The sequence below is a fragment of the Mya arenaria genome, chromosome 7, assembly GCF_026914265.1.
Source record: "Mya arenaria isolate MELC-2E11 chromosome 7, ASM2691426v1".
NCBI classification, from domain to species: domain Eukaryota; kingdom Metazoa; phylum Mollusca; class Bivalvia; order Myida; family Myidae; genus Mya; species Mya arenaria.
The window spans coordinates 39,172,474-39,194,522 of NC_069128.1; the positions used below are offsets into that span (position 1 = coordinate 39,172,474).

At 39.9% G+C, this 22,049-nt stretch overlaps 1 protein-coding gene across 5 annotated transcripts in view; it reads right to left on the bottom strand.

The window, feature by feature from the left end:
• The window catches only part of LOC128239967 (peroxidasin homolog pxn-2-like), a 42,724-nt gene that overhangs the window by 20,279 nt on the left and 396 nt on the right, over nt 1-22,049 (bottom strand). For 2 of the 5 annotated variants that reach the window (XM_052956435.1, XM_052956434.1), the window contains exons 2-8: nt 20,326-20,478; nt 19,224-19,335; nt 10,789-10,892; nt 9,506-9,643; nt 7,933-8,058; nt 7,475-7,581; nt 329-422 (exon numbers count right to left, since the gene is read on the bottom strand). In XM_052956435.1, the coding sequence (XP_052812395.1) occupies nt 329-422; nt 7,475-7,581; nt 7,933-8,058; nt 9,506-9,643; nt 10,789-10,892; nt 19,224-19,335; nt 20,326-20,467 (823 nt within the window). In that variant the 5' untranslated portion in view covers nt 20,468-20,478. Of the gene's footprint in view, nt 1-328; nt 423-1,732; nt 1,767-2,128; nt 2,175-4,306; nt 4,353-7,474; nt 7,582-7,932; nt 8,059-9,505; nt 9,644-10,788; nt 10,893-19,223; nt 19,336-20,325; nt 20,479-22,049 lie in introns of those variants that run through there. The other 3 variants (XM_052956439.1, XM_052956437.1, XM_052956438.1) reach the window with 3 other exon arrangements.

The following is a 22,049-nucleotide window of genomic DNA, read 5'->3' on the forward strand; positions in this document are numbered from 1 at the left end:
CCGGTACTAATCAATTTTAATCCGAATTTTTTTTTATCTTGGTCTCGACGGTTTCGGATTAATGGAGTTTAAAAATATTTTCTCATGAACTTGTCCCATCTTTTAGCAATGAGCAATTTTCATTTCTCATGTTTTGGCAATAAACTTGTTCGTTTTCGGCTATTAACTTTTCCCATTTGTTACCATGAAGTTATCTTATTGTTGGCAATAAGCAATGAAATTTGCAAATGACAATCATTTAAAGCATATATGTGCTCAATTAAGAATGTCTTACCATAATGTATTCATATCGTTGTACATTCAGAGAGAAAAAAAACTATTGGCTTACCATAAAAGGGTTGGTAACAGATGTTGGCCTTTTTACATTCTTCACCAGAGGCCCTGTACTGATTTCCATCAAAGGTTACTTCGCAGCCATCCTTCTGTTGAAAGAAGCAAAATGATAATTAAATTATTTTTTGATAGCTGATAGCTAAACATAACAAAATGAAAAGGCAATCATTTCGCATATGAATGTCCAATCCCCATGAGTGGTATTCAATACTGGTCTTAATTGGAATTAAGAACGATGTAGCTAATCGGATTGCTCATGATAAATAACGGACCTATAAAGTTATTAAATACCAACCACTTGCCAAACTCTTTTTTCCAGACTGGCTTGATTTAGTCAGTCAATTATTACCATATAAGAAAAAATAACACGCATAACACCAATCTTTCTGAAAATTGAGCTTTTACATTTAGCAGATGGTCACATTATTTCCATTCCTAAATGCGAACATATTCATCCGGATGTTTTAAAGACCAAATGACTGCATTTTGAGTTAGTCAAATATAGGATGAAATGATAACTTAGACGATTAATGGTCACAGATATTTGAACGGTAAACGCGGATTTATATATTTGGCTTTACCGTCAATACAACGAGATTGATATATAAAACGGCATTCAGAGCTCCTTGGCCATTTTTATCGAAAACAACCTCGGATGTATATGAATGGCTTACATACTCGGAAATCGGTTTGTTTAAGTTCGCTGCAAGTAAATCGCGTAGTAATTTAATTTAGCAGTTAAACTCAATGAATCTTAACTCTTGGGGATCTTAATTATGTTTGCAATAATACACGTCACTGGTAATTAATTAAAACTTAGATCAACACATACAAACTAAAACACTAGATTAAATTAGTGATATAATTAAAAAATACAAACTACTTTTACTGATGTGACGGCATACATCCGAGGTTGTTTTCGATAAAAAAAAGCCGAGGAGTTCCGAATGATAAAAGGGTATATACAGACCATACTATTTCAAATCACTTAAACAGCATACATGTACTTCATTTCAGGAATGTACTTAATTCCATGAGTTTGATATTGTAATCATCAAGTTAAACCTGTTTAATTTTAATCTGATGAACATTTTAAACTTGAAGAGTTAGTATGCATCCAATGAAATAAGTAAAATGTCGGAGTAAGATTTTGTCTATAAGAATAATGTTTTCCGATGACGCCCTGATAAAAATAGCTTTCGTCGGTGATGGCACTTATAATCATGCCATCGACAGTGCTCTCCCTTTCCTTTAAAAAGTAGCTTACGTCTTTGATGGCACTTATAATCATTCCCTCGACAGTGCCCTCCCTTTCCTTTTAAAAGTAACTTACGTCGGGAATGGTACTTATAATCATGCCATCGACAGTGCCCTTCCTTTCTTTTAAAAGATAACTTACGTCGGGGATGACACTTATAATCATGCCATCGACAGTGCCCTTCCTTTCCTTTAAAAAGTAGCTTACGTCTTTGATGGCACTTATAATCATTCCCTCGACAGTGCCCTCCCTTTCCTTTTAAAAGTAACTTACGTCGGGAATGGCACTTATAATCATGCCATCGACAGTGCCCTTCCTTTCCTTTAAAAGGTAACTTACGTCGGGGATGACACTTATAATCATGCCATCGACAGTGCCCTTCCTTTCCTTTAAAAGGTAACTTACGTCGGGGATGGCACTTATAATCATGCCATCAACAGTGCCCTTCCTTTCCTTTAAAAGGTAACTTACGTCGGGGATGACACTTATAATCATGCCATCGACAGTGCCCTTCCTTTCCTTTAAAAGGTAACTTACGTCTGGGATGACACTTATAATCATGCCATCGACAGTGCCCTTCCTTTCCTTTAAAAGGTAACTTACGTCTGGGATGGCACTTATAATCATGCCATCGACAGTGCCCTCCCTTTCCTTTAAAAGGTAACTTACGTCGGGGATGACACTTATAATCATGCCATCGACAGTGCCCTTCCTTTCCTTTAAAAGGTAACTTACGTCGGGGATGGCACTTATAACCATGCCATCGACAATGCTCTTCCTTTCCTTTAAAAGGTAACTTACGTCGGGGATGGCACTTATAATCATGCCATCGACAGTGCCCTTCCTTTCCTTTAAAAGGTAACTTACGTCTGGGATGGCACTTATAATCATGCCATCGAAAGAGCCCTTCCTTTCCTTTAAAAGGTAACTTACGTCGGGGATGGCACTTATAATCATGCCATCGACAGTGCCCTTCCTTTCCTTTAAAAGGAAACTTACGTCTGGGATGGCACTTATAATCATGTCATCGACAGTGCCCTCCCTTTCCTTTAAAAGGTAACTTACGTCTGGGATGGCACTTATAATCATGCCATCGACAGTGCCCTCCCTTTCCTTTAAAAGGTAACTTACGTCTGGGATGGCACTTATAATCATGCCATCGACAGTGCCCTTCCTTTCCTTTAAAAGGTAACTTACGTCGGGGATGGCACTTATAATCATGCCATCGACAGTGCCCTCCCTTTCCTTTAAAAGGTAACTTACGTCGGGAATGGCCCTTATAACCATGCCATCGACAGTGCCCTCCCTTTCCTTTAAAAGGTAACTTACGTCTGGGATGACACTTATAATCATGCCATCGACAGTGCCCTTCCTTTCCTTTAAAAGGTAACTTACGTCGGGGATGGCACTTATAATCATGCCATCGACAGTGCCCTTCCTTTCCTTTAAAAGGTAACTTACGTCTGGGATGACACTGATAATCATGCCATCGACAGTGCCCTTCCTTTCCTTTAAAAGGTAACTTACGTCTGGGATGGCACTTATAATCATGCCATCGACAGTGCCCTTCCTTTCCTTTAAAAGGTAACTTACGTCGGGGATGGCACTTATAATCATGCCATCGACAGTGCCCTTCCTTTCCTTTAAAAGGTAACTTACGTCTTGGATGGCACTTATAATCATGCCATCGACAGTGCCATCCCTTTCCTTTAAAAGGTAACTTACGTCGGGGATGGCACTTATTATCATGCCATCGACAGTGCCCTTCCTTTCCTTTAAAAGGTAACTTACGTCGGGGATGGCACTTATAATCATGCCATCGACAGTGCCCTTCCTTTCCTTTAAAAGGTAACTTACGTCGGGAATGGCCCTTATAACCATGCCATCGACAGTGCCCTCCCTTTCCTTTAAAAGGTAACTTACGTCGGGGATGGCACTTATAATCATGCCATCGATAGTGCCCTTCCTTTCCTTTAAAAGGTAACTTACGTCTGGGATGGCACTTATAATCATGCCATCGACAGTGCCCTTCCTTTCCTTTAAAAGGTAACTTACGTCTGGGATGACACTTATAATCATGTCATCGACAGTGCCCTCCCTTTCCTTTAAAAGGTAACTTACGTCGGGGATGGCACTTATAACCATGCCATCGACAGTGCCCTCCCTTTCCTTTAAAAGGTAACTTAAGTCTGGGATGACACTTATAATCATGCCATCGACAGTGCCCTTCCTTTCCTTTAAAAGGTAACTTACGTCGGGGATGACACTTATAATCATGCCATCGACAGTGCCCTTCCTTTCCTTTAAAAGGTAATTTACGTCTGGGATGGCACTTATAATCATGCCATCGACAGTGCCCTTCCTTTCCTTTAAAAGGTAATTTACGTCTGGGATGGCACTTATAATAATGCCATCGACAGTGCCCTTCCTTTCCTTTAAAAGGTAACTTACGTCGGGGATGACACTTATAATCATGTCATCGACAGTGCCCTTCCTTTCCTTTAAAAGGTAACTTACGTCGGGGATGGCACTTATAACCATGCTATCGACAGTGCCCTTCCTTTCCTTTAAAAGGTAACTTACGTCTGGGATGACACTTATAATCATGCCATCGACAGTGCCCTTCCTTTCCTTTAAAAGGTAACTTACGTCGGGGATGGCACTTTTAACCATGTCATCGACAGTGCCCTTCCTTTCCTTTAAAAGGTAATTTACGTCGGGGATGACACTTATAATCATGCCATCGACAGTGCCCTCCCTTTCCTTTAAAAGGTAACTTACGTCGGGGATGACACTTATAATCATGCCATCGACAGTGCCCTTCCTTTCCTTTAAAAGGTAACTTACGTCTGGGATGACACTTATAATCATGCCATCGACAGTGCCCTTCCTTTCCTTTAAAAGGTAACTTACGTCTGGGATGGCACTTATAATCATGCCATCGATAGTGCCCTTCCTTTCCTTTAAAAGGTAACTTACGTCGGGGATGGCACTTTTAACCATGTCATCGACAGTGCCCTTCCTTTCCTTTAAAAGGTAACTTACGTCGGGGATGGCACTTATAACCATGCTATCGACAGTGCCCTTCCTTTCCTTTAAAAGGTAACTTACGTCTTGGATGACACTTATAATCATGCCATCGACAGTGCCCTTCCTTTCCTTTAAAAGGTAACTTACGTCTGGGATGACACTTATAATCATGCCATCGACAGTGCCCTTCCTTTCCTTTAAAAGGTAACTTACGTCTGGGATGGCACTTATAATCATGCCATCGACAGTGCCCTTCCTTTCCTTTAAAAGGTAACTTACGTCGGGGATGACACTTATAACCATGCCATCGACAGTGCCTTCCCTTTCCTTTAAAAGGTAACTGACGTCGGGGATGACACTTATGATCATGCCATCGACAGTGCCCTTCCTTTCCTTTAAAAGGTAACTTACGTCTGGGATGACACTTATAATCATGCCATCGACAGTGCCCTTCCTTTCCTTTAAAAGATAACTTACGTCGGGGATGACACTTATAATCATGCCATCGACAGTGCCCTTCCTTTCCTTTAAAAAGTAGCTTACGTCTTTGATGGCACTTATAATCATTCCCTCGACAGTTACCCCCCTTTCCTTTTAAAAGTAACTTACGTCGGGAATGGCACTTATAATCATGCCATCGACAGTGCCCTTCCTTTCCTTTAAAAGGTAACTTACGTCGGGGATGACACTTATAATCATGTCATCGACAGTGCCCTCCCTTTCCTTTAAAAGGTAACTTACGTCGGGGATGGCACTTATAATCATGCCATCGATAGTGCCCTTCCTTTCCTTTAAAAGGTAACTTACGTCTGGGATGGCACTTATAATCATGCCGTCGACAGTGCCCTTCCTTTCCTTTAAAAGGTAACTTACGTCGGGGATGACGCTTATAATCATGCCATCGACAGTGCCCTTCCTTTCCTTTAAAAGGTAACTTACGTCGGGGATGGCACTTATAACCATGCCATCGACAGTGCCCTTCCTTCCCTTTAAAAGGTAACTTGCGTCTTGGATGACACTTATAATCATGCCATCGACAGTGCCCTTCCTTTCCTTTAAAAGGTAACTTACGTCGGGGATGACACTTATAATCATGTCATCGACAGTGCCCTCCCTTTCCTTTAAAAGGTAACTTACGTCTGGGATGACACTTATAATCATGCCATCGACAGTGCCCTTCCTTTCCTTTAAAAGGTAACTTACGTCGGGGATGACACTTATAATCATGCCATCGACAGTGCCCTTCCTTTCCTTTAAAAGGTAATTTACGTCTGGGATGGCACTTATAATCATGCCATCGACATTGCCCTTCCTTTCCTTTAAAAGGTAACTTACGTCGGGGATGACACTTATAATCATGTCATCGACAGTGCCCTCCCTTTCCTTTAAAAGGTAACTTACGTCGGGGATGGCACTTATAACCATGCCATCGACAGTGCCCTTCCTTTCCTTTAAATGGTAACTTACGTCTGGGATGACACTTATAATCATGCCATCGACAGTGCCCTTCCTTTCCTTTAAAAGGTAACTTACGTCGGGGATGGCACTTTTAACCATGTCATCGACAGTGCCCTTCCTTTCCTTTAAAAGGTAATTTACGTCGGGGATGACACTTATAATCATGCCATCGACAGTGCCCTCCCTTTCCTTTAAAAGGTAACTTACGTCGGGGATGACACTTATAATCATGCCATCGACAGTGCCCTTCCTTTCCTTTAAAAGGTAACTTACGTCTGGGATGACACTTATAATCATGCCATCGACAGTGCCCTTCCTTTCCTTTAAAAGGTAACTTACGTCTGGGATGGCACTTAAAATCATGCCATCGATAGTGCCCTTCCTTTCCTTTAAAAGGTAACTTACGTCTGGGATGGCACTTATAATCATGCCATCGACAGTGCCCTTCCTTTCCTTTTAAAGGTAACTTACGTCTGGGATGACACTTATAATCATGCCATCGACAGTGCCCTTCCTTTCCTTTAAAAGGTAACTTACGTCTGGGATGGCACTTATAATCATGCCATCGACAGTGCCCTTCCTTTCCTTTAAAAGGTAACTTACGTCGGGGATGGCCCTTATAACCATGCCATCGACAGTGCCTTCCCTTTCCTTTAAAAGGTAACTTACGTCGGGGATGACACTTATGATCATGCTATCGACAGTGCCCTTCCTTTCCTTTAAAAGGTAACTTACGTCTGGGATGACACTTATAATCATGCCATCGACAGTGCCCTTCCTTTCCTTTAAAAGATAACTTACGTCGGGGATGACACTTATAATCATGCCATCGACAGTGCCCTTCCTTTCCTTTAAAAAGTAGCTTACGTCTTTGATGGCACTTATAATCATTCCCTCGACAGTTCCCCCCCTTTCCTTTTAAAAGTAACTTACGTCGGGAATGGCACTTAAAATCATGCCATCGACAGTGCCCTTCCTTTCCTTTAAAAGGTAACTTACGTCGGGGATGACACTTATAATCATGCCATCGACAGTGCCCTCCCTTTCCTTTAAAAGGTAACTTACGTCTGGGATGGCACTTATAATCATGCCATCGATAGTGCCCTTCCTTTCCTTTAAAAGGTAACTTACGTCTGGGATGGCACTTATAATCATGCTGTCGACAGTGCCCTTCCTTTCCTTTAAAAGGTAACTTACGTCGGGGATGACACTTATAATCATGCCATCGACAGTGTCCTTCCTTTCCTTTAAAAGGTAACTTACGTCGGGGATGGCCCTTATAACCATGCCATCGACAGTGCCTTCCCTTTCCTTTAAAAGGTAACTTACGTCGGGGATGACACTTATGATCATGCCATCGACAGTGCCCTTCCTTTCCTTTAAAAGGTAACTTACGTCGGGGATGACACTTATAATCATGCCATCGACAGTGCCCTCCCTTTCCTTGTTCTTCTTCACTTTTTTGCTCTTACAAACTTGCTCAGTCATTGCCGGGCTCGTCACTGAAATAGGTTCAGGTTTAAGTAAATAATGTGTAACAGCCCTTCGATGTATCCCCGTCTTATGATCGATTCAAAAGCATATAAAGATACCAGTTCAATTACTTATTGATTATAAAAATATACAAATATGATCACCCTCATAACAATGACCAAATATCGTAGGATCTCTTTTTGATGACATATTTGCAGAAGTCAAATGGCAGTTCAAACGTTCATTGTTAAACAGTGATGTACAATTACTTACAGTAATTTAACACAATCTTTAATTTAATTACCGAACGCACGCATTCTGTGCCCATTTACAAATTCTACGAAAACGTCTGGGAATATAATTTGCAACTGGTGACGTACCTGCGAGTGTGAATGTGCTGGTTCCCTGTAGGTTAAAGATAAGAGGACGATCGGTTTCCAGCTGTACGCCCTTGGAGTCTACCGGAGTCAGGTGAACGGGCAAGGGGTCGAACACCACCAACCCAACTGAAACATATGTAACAGCTTCTTAGGTCAAAGTCCACCAAACCAACTGCAGCACGTGTACTTTAGCACCATATATTATTGGTTCTTAGGTAAAAGACCACCAAACAAACTGCAACACATTTAATAGGTCTATAGGTAAAAAGAAACCAAACCAACTGCATAGTATGTAATAAGTTCTTAGGTCAAAATCAACCAAAACAACTGCATAACATGTAATAGGTTCGTAGGTCAAATTAAACCAAACAAACTGCAAAATATGCTATTGATTCTTAGGTGAAAAAACACTAAAACCAACTGCATAACAAGTAATAGGTTCTTTAGTAAAAAACACACACCAAAAACTGCTACATATGAATTAGATTCTAAGGTTACGCGCTACTAAACTGAGATAAGTAAATTGTAATGCAGTTTTTATTTTGTCTGATATTAATCAAAATCAACAATCCAGTTAAAATGTTGAAATGGTGATGCGACGCTTATCCAAAACCAGTCCATTCAATACCAGTCCGTTAAATACCAGTCCATTCAATACCAATCCATTCAATACTACTCCATTCAATACCAGTCCATTCAATACCAATCCATTAAATACCAGTCCATTCAATACCAATCCATTCAATACTACTCCATTCAATACCAGTCCATTAAATACCAGTCCATCAGTCCATTCAATACCAGTCCATTCAATACCAATCCATTAAATACCAGTCCATTCAATACCAGTCCGTTAAATACCAGTCCATTCAATACCAGTCCATTCAATACCAGTCCATTCAATAACAATCCATTCAATACTACTCCATTCAATACCAGTCCATTCAATACCAGTCCATTCAATACTACTCCATTCAATACTACTCCATCCAATACCAGTCCATTCAATACCAGTCCATTTAATACCAATCCATTCAATACCAGTCCATTCAATACCAATCCATTCAATACTACTCCATTCAATACCAATCCATTCAATACCAGTCCATTCAATACCAATCTATTCAATACTACTCCATTCAATACCAGTCCATTCAATACCAGTCCATTCAATACCAGTCCATTCAATACCAATCCATTAAATACCACTCCATTCAATACCAGTCCATTCAATACCAGTCCATTCAATACCAGTCCATTCAATACCAATCCATTAAATACCAGTCCATTCAATACCAGTCCGTTAAATACCAGTCCATTCAATACCAGTCCATTAAATACCAGTCCATTCAATACCAATCCATTCAATACCAGTACACAAAGTGTTAACCAAAAATGTTACATTCAAGTGATGGGACTCAATTCATAGCTATTGAGTGTACCTTTGCCACCAAAGAGGGATACAATTTTAAGCATACTGATATGGATAAGTAGTCATTTCTCACCAAGGTGTCGATTATCAAGCAATCGTATAAAAGTGTGATTAAACTACATGTATGATGAATAATCCTACCGTTTTCCCAGAATGCGGGTGCCAGTCTGAGTTGGGCTATTTTTGGCGTCCCCCAGCGCGGGTGTTGGAGGTTGTTACAGATGCCGGTTATGGGTCGCCAGGGGCTGTTACTGTCCGACTTGGTACACTCCTCGAAATCTTGCAGAGCAAAATCATATTGATAAAAAAAGAATTTCATCAAAATAATAGTAATAGTTTTTGTTATATTTTGTATATGTTGAAATACAGAAATCTTAAATATGTATAGATATATATATATAATAATTATTATTATTTCTTCACCTGTCAATATATAAAATGTGTAGTGTATGCTTCAATAACGAAACAGTTGGTCCTTTGAGTGGTTCCATTATTAAATAGTTCTTTCCATAGTGATAGCATTTAGTTAAAACATATTTGTTTTACAACGATTGTGAAACAACTCGGAGAAAACCCACTTGTCCGGCTTGGTGACCACAAACCAAACTCACATGCGCCCAAGCCGGGAATCGAACTCGTGTTGCATAGGTGAGAAGCGAGTGCGCTAACCACTGCGCTAACCGGATAACCGGATAGCATTTCTGAGGACATGGTTACAATTTCTTGAACTATCTTAAAGAGACTCGCTCATGGTTTGTAAAATGCTTGTTAACAGATTGTATTTCAAATACAAAATAATGTGTTTCAATCATCTGAAGTGTTAAAAATAAGATTCCGACAGCTGGAATCCTTCAACAAATGTCGATATATGCTCAAATATTGACTTTGAAGTCTATTTTCAGAACCATTGCTAAAGCAATACAACAAAAGGCTGTAGTGCGATTGGCTAATTGACATTATCACGTGATGCTTTCAATGTAATCAAAAAAGGTTAAAGTATCCAGTATGGTATGTATGAGTCCCTGTTGCCGAGTGGGTTTTTATTGGCTGTACAAGAGTGGTTTCGATCCTGTCTTGAGTTTTCAAAACAAACGATTAAAGGCCTAGTTTAAGGAATGTCTGGCATGATAATCCCCTGTTGTGCATCTCCAGTTAATTGCACTGGTGTCACAGTAGGGGCCAATTTCCTGTGTATTCGTTTATTGGCTCAAGGTCATTTAGGGTCCATTTATATAAAAAAAACATCGAAAACTTCACAACAGGATACTCAGATTGGAGATCTGATAAGACAATTAGGCAGTTAGATTAAGATCAATTACAAATAGACGTTTGCTATGTTGTGTGTGTTTTGTTTTTTTGGAGGGGGGGGGGTCACTCATAAAAGGCTCAAACTAGGCCTTTAATCAAAAACTGTTATGGGAAACCTTCAATGTCCTTGAGTGGACAGATGCCGTTGATTCGAGCCACGACAGTATCCAGTTGAGGTTTGAAATTGTCATAACTCGTCAGGTCACCTATCGACCCCACGCTGGAAAAGAAAAGATCACTATTTGATTTTGGTCACTGTTTTAAATAATGTCTCAAATCTATATATTATATTGCTATAATAATGCTGGATATTGCTTTTGGAATCTGTTTAATCATGCAAAAATAAATATAGGTGATATTAAACACGCACTTAAACCAAAAGCTAAAGATGTACCAGCCTCGATCCACGCCTGTGATACGCTCGCGTGGTACTCTATCAATGGGTACAGGTATTGCATGGGTAGCGATAGTAAAACGAACATTTATTCGTAATGTATTATTACGGCTGAACGAAGCCCCTGTGATCTGACTTTAGATTTCACATTTACTAAGCTAAGCACCAGTGATTTCACTTGATATGTTGAATTGGCTAAACTAAGCCCCAGTCGTCTTACTTGATATGTTGAATTGGCTAAACTAAGCCCCAGTGGTCTTACTTGATATGTTATATTGGCTAAACTAAGCCGCATTGGTCTTACTTGATATGCTATATTGGCTAAACCAAGCCTCAGTGGTCTTACTTGATATGCTATATTGGCTAAACCAAGCCTCGTTATATTGGCTAAACCAAGCCTCAGTGGTCTTACTTGATATGTTATATTGGCTAAACCAAGCCGCAGTGGTCTTACTTGATATGCTATATTGGCTAAACCAAGCCGCAGTGGTCTTACTTGATATGCTATATCGGCTAAACCAAGCCTCAGTGGTCTTACTTGATATGTTATATTGGCTAAACCAAGCCTCAGTGGTCTTACTTGATATGTTATATTGGCTAAACCAAGCCTCAGTGGTCTTACTTGATATGTTATATTGGCTAAACCAAGCCTCAGTGGTCTTACTTGATATGTTATATTGTCTAAACCAAGCCCCAGTGGTCTTACTTGATATGTTATATTGGCTAAACCAAGCCCCAGTGGTCTTACTTGATATGTTATATTGGCTAAACCAAGCCCCAGTGGTCTTACTTGATATGTTATATTGGCTAAACCAAGCCTCAGTGGTCTTACTTGATATGTTATATTGGCTAAACCAAGCCCCAGTGGTCTTACTTGATATGTTATATTGGCTAAACCAAGCCCCAGTGGTCTTACTTGATATGTTATATTGGCTAAACCAAGCCTCAGTGGTCTTACTTGATATGTTATATTGGCTAAACCAAGCCTCAGTGGTCTTACTTGATATGTTATATTGGCTAAACCAAGCCTCAGTGGTCTTACTTGATATGTTATATTGGCTAAACCAAGCCCCAGTGGTCTTACTTGATATGTTATATTGGCTAAACCAAGCCGCAGTGGTCTTACTTGATATGCTATATTGGCTAAACCAAGCCGCAGTGGTCTTACTTGATATGTTATATTGGCTAAACCAAGCCGCAGTGGTCTTACTTGATATGTTATATTGGCTAAACCAAGCCTCAGTGGTCTTACTTGATATGCTATATTGGCTAAACCAAGCCTCAGTGGTCTTACTTGATATGCTATATTGGCTAAACCAAGCCTCAGTGGTCTTACTTGATATGTTATATTGGCTAAACCAAGCCCCAGTGGTCTTACTTGATATGTTATATTGGCTAAACCAAGCCCCAGTGGTCTTACTTGATATGTTATATTGGCTAAACCAAGCCTCAGTGGTCTTACTTGATATGTTATATTGGCTAAACCAAGCCTCAGTGGTCTTACTTGATATGTTATATTGGCTAAACCAAGCCTCAGTGGTCTTACTTGATATGTTATATTGGCTAAACCAAGCCCCAGTGGTCTTACTTGATATGTTATATTGGCTAAACCAAGCCTCAGTGGTCTTACTTGATATGTTATATTGGCAAAACCAAGCCTCAGTGGTCTTACTTGATATGTTATATTGGCTAAACCAAGCCTCAGTGGTCTTACTTGATATGTTATATTGGCTAAACCAAGCCTCAGTGGTCTTACTTGATATGTTATATTGGCTAAACCAAGCCCCAGTGGTCTTACTTGATATGTTATATTGGCTAAACCAAGCCCCAGTGGTCTTACTTGATATGTTATATTGGCTAAACCAAGCCTCAGTGGTCTTACTTGATATGCTGTATTGGCTAAACCAAGCCTCAGTGGTCTTACTTGATATGCTATATTGGCTAAACCAAGCCTCAGTGGTCCTACTTGATATGTTATATTGGCTAAACCAAGCCTCAGTGGTCTTACTTGATATGCTATATTGGCTAAACCAAGCCCCAGTGGTCTTACTTGATATGTTATATTGGCTAAACCAAGCCTCAGTGGTCTTACTTGATATGTTATATTGGCTAAACCAAGCCTCAGTGGTCTTACTTGATATGCTGTATTGGCTAAACCAAGCCTCAGTGGTCTTACTTGATATGCTGTATTGGCTAAACCAAGCCTCAGTGGTCTTACTTGATATGCTATATTGGCTAAACCAAGCCTCAGTGGTCTTACTTGATATGTTATATTGGCTAAACCAAGCCTCAGTGGTCTTACTTGATATGTTATATTGGCTAAACCAAGCCTCAGTGGTCTTACTTGATATGTTATATTGGCTAAACCAAGCCTCAGTGGTCTTACTTGATATGTTATATTGGCAAAACCAAGCCTCAGTGGTCTTACTTGATATGTTATATTGGCTAAACCAAGCCTCAGTGGTCTTACTTGATATGTTATATTGGCTAAACCAAGCCTCAGTGGTCTTACTTGATATGTTGTATTGGCTAAACCAAGCCTCAGTAATATTACTTGAGATGTTATATTGGCTAAACTAAACCCCAGTAATCTCACTTGATATGTTATACTGGCTAAACTTAACCCCAGTAATCTCACTTGATATGTTATATTGGCTAAACTTAACCCCAGTAATCTCACTTGATATGTTATATTGGCTAAACTAAGCTTCCGTGGTCTAACTCGATACGTCATATTGGCTAAACTAAACCCCAGTGATATTACTTGATATGTTATACTGGATAAACTAAACCCCAGTGATCTTAATTGATATGTTATATTTGATAAACTAAGCCCCACTGATATTAATTGAGACGTAATATTGGCTAAAATAAGCCTCAGTGATCTTACTTGAGATGCACCAGTGATCTAACTCCATATGCTATATTGGCTAAATTAAGCTCCAGTGATCTTACTTGATATGTTATATTGGCTAAACTAAGCTCCAGTAATCTTACTAGATATGTTATATTGGCTAAATTAACCTCAAGAGATCATAATTGATATGTAATATTGGCTAAACTAAGCTCCAGTAATCTTACTAGATATGTTATATTGGCTAAATTAACCTCAAGAGATCATAATTGATATGTTATATTGGCTAAACTAAGCTCAAGCGATCTAACGTTTTTTTTGGCTGAAGCTCCAATGATCTTTCTTGATATGTAATATTCATTAAGCGTTTGCCATTAACGATGTCTAAGGGTCTCGAGGACACGAAATAGTGTTGGGGACTCCAGAACCGCAATGTCAGGTGTTCCGACGGGACACCATAATTATTTGTTTGTAAGTTAATTAGAAACCCAAAATACACAAAATTACTTAAGTTCAAGTAAAAATTATTTAATAATCTGATGATTATTTAGCGCAGGAGTTAATTGGTAATCGATGGTTTTGTTTAATATGTTCCGGTTTCAAATTATTCGCAGACAAAATTGATCTGCAATATTTTCATTCACTTTTATTTATGTTTGTTTATGTGATGAAAACCTATCAGTATACACTGGGTTTTCATCCTCTCAAGAATTAAAAAAAACACGATGAAATTGCGATTTTTTTCTATTTTTTGCGAAATATTTCGCGCAGAGGGTAATAAAGTTCACACAATTGGGCTTGCTTGTTATTTTCCGGGTTCAAATATTTCGCAGTTGAAATTGATCTGCGTTTTATAAATTTGTAATAAATTATTCATATTGTGGTTAAAATCTGATCTACATACACCAATTAAGAAGCAATATAATGACAAAAGTACCAAAAAATTCAAACAATAAATCCATGTTTCGTACTTCATGTGTTGTATACACATTGTTCATATTCATAGCAATTCATCAATTATTTAATGCTTATAGAGGCTATAATTAAATATTCACTTTTAATATACTAAACAGAATAATTTAAGAGACCATCTTCGCCATACAAAAGGTGAAATTATTTGTAGAAGAGGCATGTTAAAGCACATTCTAACATAATTAGAAGAAATACAAATTTTCGAATGGACACCTGATATAAGGAAGTGGCATCTGATATCAGGAAAAGGCACATGACACCAGGAAGTGACACCTGACATCGGGAAGAGGCACCTGATATCAGGAAGGGAGGAAGTGACACCTGACATCATGAAGGGACATTTGACATCAGAAAGTGACACCTGAAATCAGGAAGAGGCACCTGATATCAGGAAGGGAGGAAGTGACACCTGACATCAGGAAGGAAGGAAGTGACACCTTACATCAGCAAGAGAGGAAGAAACATTTGACATCAGGAAGTGACACTTGACTTCAGAAAGGGACACTTAATATCAGGAAGTGACACTTGAAATCAGGAAGGGACACTTGACATCAGGAAGAGACACTTGACATCAGAAAGGGACACTTGACATCAGGAAGGGACACTTGACATCAGGAAGGGACACTTGACATCAGGAAGGGACACTTGACATCAGGAAGGGACACTTGACATCAGGAAGGGACACTTGACATCAGGAAGGGACACTTGACATCAGGAAGGAACACTTGACATCAGGAAGGGACACTTGACATCAGGAAGAGACAATTGACATCAGGAAGTGACACTTGACATCAGGAAGAGACACTTGACATCAGGAAGGGACACTTGACATCAGGAAAGGACACTTGACATCCGGAAGAGACACTTGACATCAGAAAGGGACACTTTACATCAGGAAGGGACACTTGACATCAGAAAGGGACACTTGACATCAGAAAGGGACACTTGACATCCGGAAGAGACACTTGACATCAGAAAGGGACACTTTACATCAGGAAGGGACACTTGACATCAGAAAGGGACACTTGACATCAGAAAGGGACACTTGACATCAGGAAGGGACACTTGACATCAGGAAGGGACACTTGACATCATGAAGGGACACTTGACATCAGGAAGGGACACTTGACATCAGGAAGAGATACTTGACATCAGGAAGTGACACTTGACATCCGGAAGAGATACTTGACATCAGGAAGGGACACTTGACATCAGGAAGGGATACTTGACATCAGGAAGGGACACTTGACTTCAGAAAGGGACACTTAATATCAGGAAGTGACACTTGAAATCAAGAAAGGGACACTTGACATCCGGAAGAGACACTTGACATCAGAGAGGGACACTTGACATCAGGAAGGGACACTTGACATCAGAAAGGGACACTTGACATCAGGAAGGGACACTTGACATCAGGAAGAGATACTTGACATCAGGAAGGGACACTTGACATCAGGAAGAGACACTTGAAATCAGAAAGGGACACTTGACATCAGGAAGAGACACTTGAAATCAGAAAGGGACACTTGACATCAGGAAGGGACACTTGACATCAGGAAGGGACACTGGACATCAGGAAGGGACACTTGACATCAGGAAGAGACACTTGACATCAGGAAGGGACACTTTACATCAGGAAGAGATACTTGACATCAGGAAGGGACACTTGACATCCGGAAGAGATACTTGACATCAGGAAGGGACACTTGACATCAGGAAGGGACACTTGACATCAGGAAGGGACACTTGACATCAGTAAGAGATACTTGACATCAAGAAGAGATACTTGACATCAGGAAGGGACACTTGACATCAGGAAGGGACACTTGACATCAGGAAGAGATACTTGACATCAGGAAGGGACACTTGACATCAGGAAGAGACACTTGACATCAGGAAGAGATACTTGACATCAGGAAGGGACACTTGACATCAGGAAGGGACACTTGACATCAGGAAGGGACACTTGACATCAGGAAGGGACACTTGACATCAGGAAGAGATACTTGACATCAGGAAGGGACACTTGACATCAGGAAGGGACACTTGACATCAGGAAGAGACAATTGACATCAGGAAGAGACAATTGACATCAGGAAGAGACACTTGACATCAGAAAGTGATACTTGACATCAGGAAGGGACACTTGATATCAGGAAGAGACAATTGACATCAGGAAGTGACACTTGACATCAGGAAGAGACACTTGACATCAGGAAGGGACACTTGACATCAGTAAGGGACACTTGACATCAGGAAGGGACAATTGAAATCAGAAAGGGACACTTGACATCAGAAAGGGACACTTGACATCAGGAAGAGACACTTGACATCAGGAAGATACACTTAAAATCAGGAAGGAACACTTGACATCAGGAAGGGACACTTGACATCAGGAAGAGACACTTGACATCAGGAATGGACACTTGACATCCGGAAGAGACACTTGACATCAGAAAGGGACAATTGACATCAGAAAGGGACACTTGACATCAGGAAGGGACACTTGACATCAGGAAGGGACACTTGACATCAGGAAGGGACACTTGACATTAGGAAGAGACACTTAAAATCAGGAAGGAACACTTGACATCAGGAAGGGACACTTGACATCAGGAAGGGACACTTGACATCAGAAAGGGACACTTGACATCAGGAAGTGACACTTGACATCAGGAAGTGACACTTGAATTCAGGAAGAGACACTTGACATCAGGAAGGGACACTTGACATCAGGAAGTGACACTTGACATCAGGAAGGGACACTTGACATCAGGAAGGGACACTTGACATCAGGAAGTGACACTTGACATCAGGAAGTGACACTTGACTTCAGGAAGAGACACTTGACATCAGGAAGGGACACTTGACATCAGGAAGAGACAATTGACATCAGGAAGAGACAATTGACATCAGGAAGAGACACTTGACATCAGAAAGTGATACTTGACATCAGGAAGGGACACTTGATATCAGGAAGAGACAATTGACATCAGGAAGTGACACTTGACATCAGGAAGAGACACTTGACATCAGGAAGGGACACTTGACATCAGTAAGGGACACTTGACATCAGGAAGGGACAATTGAAATCAGAAAGGGACACTTGACATCAGAAAGGGACACTTGACATCAGGAAGAGACACTTGACATCAGGAAGGGACACTTGACATCAGGAAGTGACACTTGACATCAGGAAGAGGCACTTGACATCAGGAAGAGACACTTAAAATCAGGAAGAGACACTTGACATCAGAAAGTGACATCTGACATCAGGAAATGACACCTCACATCAGAAAGGCACATCTGATATCAGGAAGTGACACCTGACATCAGGAAGAGGCACTTGACATCAGGAAGGGACACTTGACATCAGGAAGTGACACTTGACATCAGGAAGAGGCACTTAAAATCAGGAAGAGACACTTGACATCAGAAAGTGACACCTGACATTATAAAAAGGGTACCTGACATCCGGTATGGACACCCGTGTTCGGGACTGTACACCTGACATCAGGAAGGGACTCTGACATCTGACATAAGGAAGGGACACTTGACAGTAGCAAGGGACACATTAGAAAGGGTTATCTGACATCTGGAATGGACACCTGACATAAGGAAAGGACACTTGACATCAGGAAGGGACACATTGGCTATGTTAACTCCAATAATCTTCATTGATTTACAATATTGACTTAACTAAGCTCTAGTGATCTTACTTGAGATGTAATATTGACTAAACTTAGCCCCGGTGATCTTACTTGAGATATAATATTGGCTATACAAAGCCCAAGTGATCTTACTTGATTTGTTATATTGACTAAGCTAAGCTCAAGTTGTCTTACTGAATATGGTATATTGATCAAACAATGCCCCAGTGATATTAATTGTTATGTTTTATTTATTAAACAAGTCTCAAGTGATCTTATATGTGAAGTGAATTTGCTAAACTAAAACCCAGTACTCTCACTTGATGCGGTATATTGACTAAACTATGCCCCAATTATCTTACTTGTTATGTGTTATTGACTAAACAAGTCCCCAGTTATTTTACATAAGATGCACATTTGCTAAACTAAACCCCCGTTATCTCACTTGATGCGGTATATTGACTTACCTATGCCCCAATTATCTTACTTGTTATGTTATATTGACTAAACAAGTCCCCAGTTATTTTACATAAGATGCACATTTGCTAAACTAAACCCCCGTTATCTCACTTGATGTGTTATCTTGACTAAACTATGCCCCAGTGATCTTACGTGTTATGTTATATTGACTAGGCTAAGCCCCAGTAATCTCACTTCTAAACTAAGCCTAAGTGATCTTACTTGAGGAAAATTGCGAGCAGGTTTACGAAGTTGGTGGCGTCAGCGATAGTCGACGATGCAATTCCGTTCTCGTGCACCGCCTGCATGAAAAAGTCCGCGCGGTTGTCGTACACTGTAATACAAAGTGGTGCCTTAGTTTAAGGAAAGACATTCCTATATGGGTTAGTTTTATGTTAGCTTACTTATAAGAGTGGCTCCATTTGAAGCAATTCATACGTAAAACAATAATTAATATAAGATACAAGGTACAGGATACAAGATATATATTTGTTAAACATTTCGATCGAATCATTTACAACAATATTTTCCCCATGAAAATAATTGGTTAATAACTATCAATTCAGCTAATTCACTGAATAGATGTTATTTGAATGGGCCTTTAGAATTTAAAGTTGAAATTGATCAGTTTATTTAAATTTCATGCAGTTTAATTTGGAAAAAACTTACAATATAAGTATATTTACAAGCTAGTAGAGCATATTCGTGATACTTATGTTAACATAGCCATCTTTATATAGGCATATCATTTTATGCTGATTGGTCGCTATTCATAGACACGAGAACATCCGATGTTATATAGCAGCATTCCTGTCATTATCAAAGTGCCCCTCGTTCAGTGGTAACACACTTGACTGTCAGTCCAGCAGTCGCAGGTTGGTTCCCCGCCGAACCAAATAAAACCCCCACTCATAATTGTCTTCCGGGAGGGACATTACATGGTGATCCTGTGTGACAAGGCTATTTATTTGTTCACGTTAAAGAACCAGGGTAGCCCTAGCTTGGGTTACATTCTTCCTGTGCACTTTTCTCCCAAACCCTAATATAACTAACCATTTTATCAGAGCAGTCGCCGAATGGGTCCTGCTCCAGTGCGAGTATAAATAAACTCAAGACCATCCCCCTATCAATTTATACTTATGTATTTTAGCTCGGCTGTGAAGAAACCTGTACGACGATACGAGTCACTTTCGAGGATCTGTTACTAGTACAGAGACCAAGGAAATAAGTTTCGAACATGCCGAGGAGTTCCGAATGGTATCTGGGATTGAGTGGGTGGCTTGGGTTGTGAGAAAAAAAGGCAGGGGGTGCTTTTGTGACTCACGTTTGTCGACACTTGTGTCATCATTGCTGAGGTCGTTTGTAGCCTGGTTGTAGGCGTCGATGAACGAGTTGCCCCGGGCGACCGGTACCATAGTGACCAGCAGCAGCGCTGCGAGCGTCACGTGCAGCCATTCAACGTACATCGTGTCGCGTGCTTGGAGAGGGAAACAATATCCGGTCAGTGAACATGTATATAAACATATAATGCATTTTCTTTTATCAACGAACGATAATATGCCAACCTGTACTTTATTCTAACTCAGTTAATCACCATGCCGTTCGAATCATTCTCAGTGCAAAAAAAGTTTTGAAGGACGATGAAAAAACAATCTTCAAAAAGTAGCTTGGTAAAGTCGTCTATTTTTCATAGATCGCTCTGCCCTCTGCACATGTGCGAAATAACTTTGATTGACAGTTATGGCAGCGTTTGGCTTGAGACTGTTTAAGCTTTAAAGCTGCACTCTCACAAATTTACCATTTTTACAACTTTTTTGTCTTGGAAAGAGCAATTTTTTGCGTAAATAACTGCAAACCAATGATATAAGATTGCTGACAAAAAATCAGATCGTACATTTTCATATTTCCGTTCGAAAATTAATGTTTTATGGCTTAAACCGTTACTAACGGTTTAAGAAAAATGCATAAAACATAAATTTTTGAACGTAAATAAAAAAATCTGCGATCTAATTTTTTGTCAGCAGTCCTAAACAACTTGTTTCCACGGATTTTCGCAAAAATTGGCTCAAGACGTTCACTCTGTGAGAGTGCGGCTTTAATACGTTATTAACTAGAATTAAAAACAAACGTATAAACAAGTATCAAATCGTATTGACAACCGTCTAGTACACAATTAAAGTATTTATGTGACAATATTAAAATACGAATTAAGTAATTTCTTGTGATCTAATTATCAGCAATTTGTTGATTTTTAAACGAAAAATATCAAAAACGTTCTTTTTTCTGTGCTTATCCAGTTTATTTGCTTTAAAAGCGTATTCACATAAAACAGCGACAATTTACAATCGCTCAACACTCATTTAATGAAATTCACACATGGGTGCTCAAAAATACCATGTATCTGCAAAAAGGTCGGAGCTAGTGGGTCAAATATCACTTACTTTTCTTACATGTTTATAATATTCATCTAGATTTAATCGGTGCATTTATAATCATTTAATATGATATTATTCTAAATCGTAAAACTTTTGCAATTACTATTTAACTTTAATCTCATTTGAATGCAATTATGTATTCTTTAGGTGCATTATTGATATGTTATTTGTTGCATTTTGTGAGCTAGTGTAGTAATATATGTAAACCCGACGTGAAATGATTGTTATTGTATCTTGTAATGCACCAGTCAATTGTAACCACGCACCCCCAAGTCCGGGGAATAGCGGGGACTTTGACTTTCGGTCCAGCCAAACCCGGCCCAAATCCCCGAACAGATGGTAAAATCCCCGCCGAATGCCCCCGCACCCAAGGGACCCTAGGTAAGGCCTATTTCCCGCTATATTTAAAGCAAAAACAATACCACCGCATTGATCCGGTACTGCGGGGCCACCTGAAAGGTAAAAACACGGCCCATTTCCCCGGCTATCCCCGGTATACCCCCGGACCTGGGGAAGGGGGCATGGTTACAATTGACTATTGCATAAATATGTGCGAACACCAAACAGTGAATATGCATATTGTACTGCCCTGGAAGTAACCGGCATATCACTT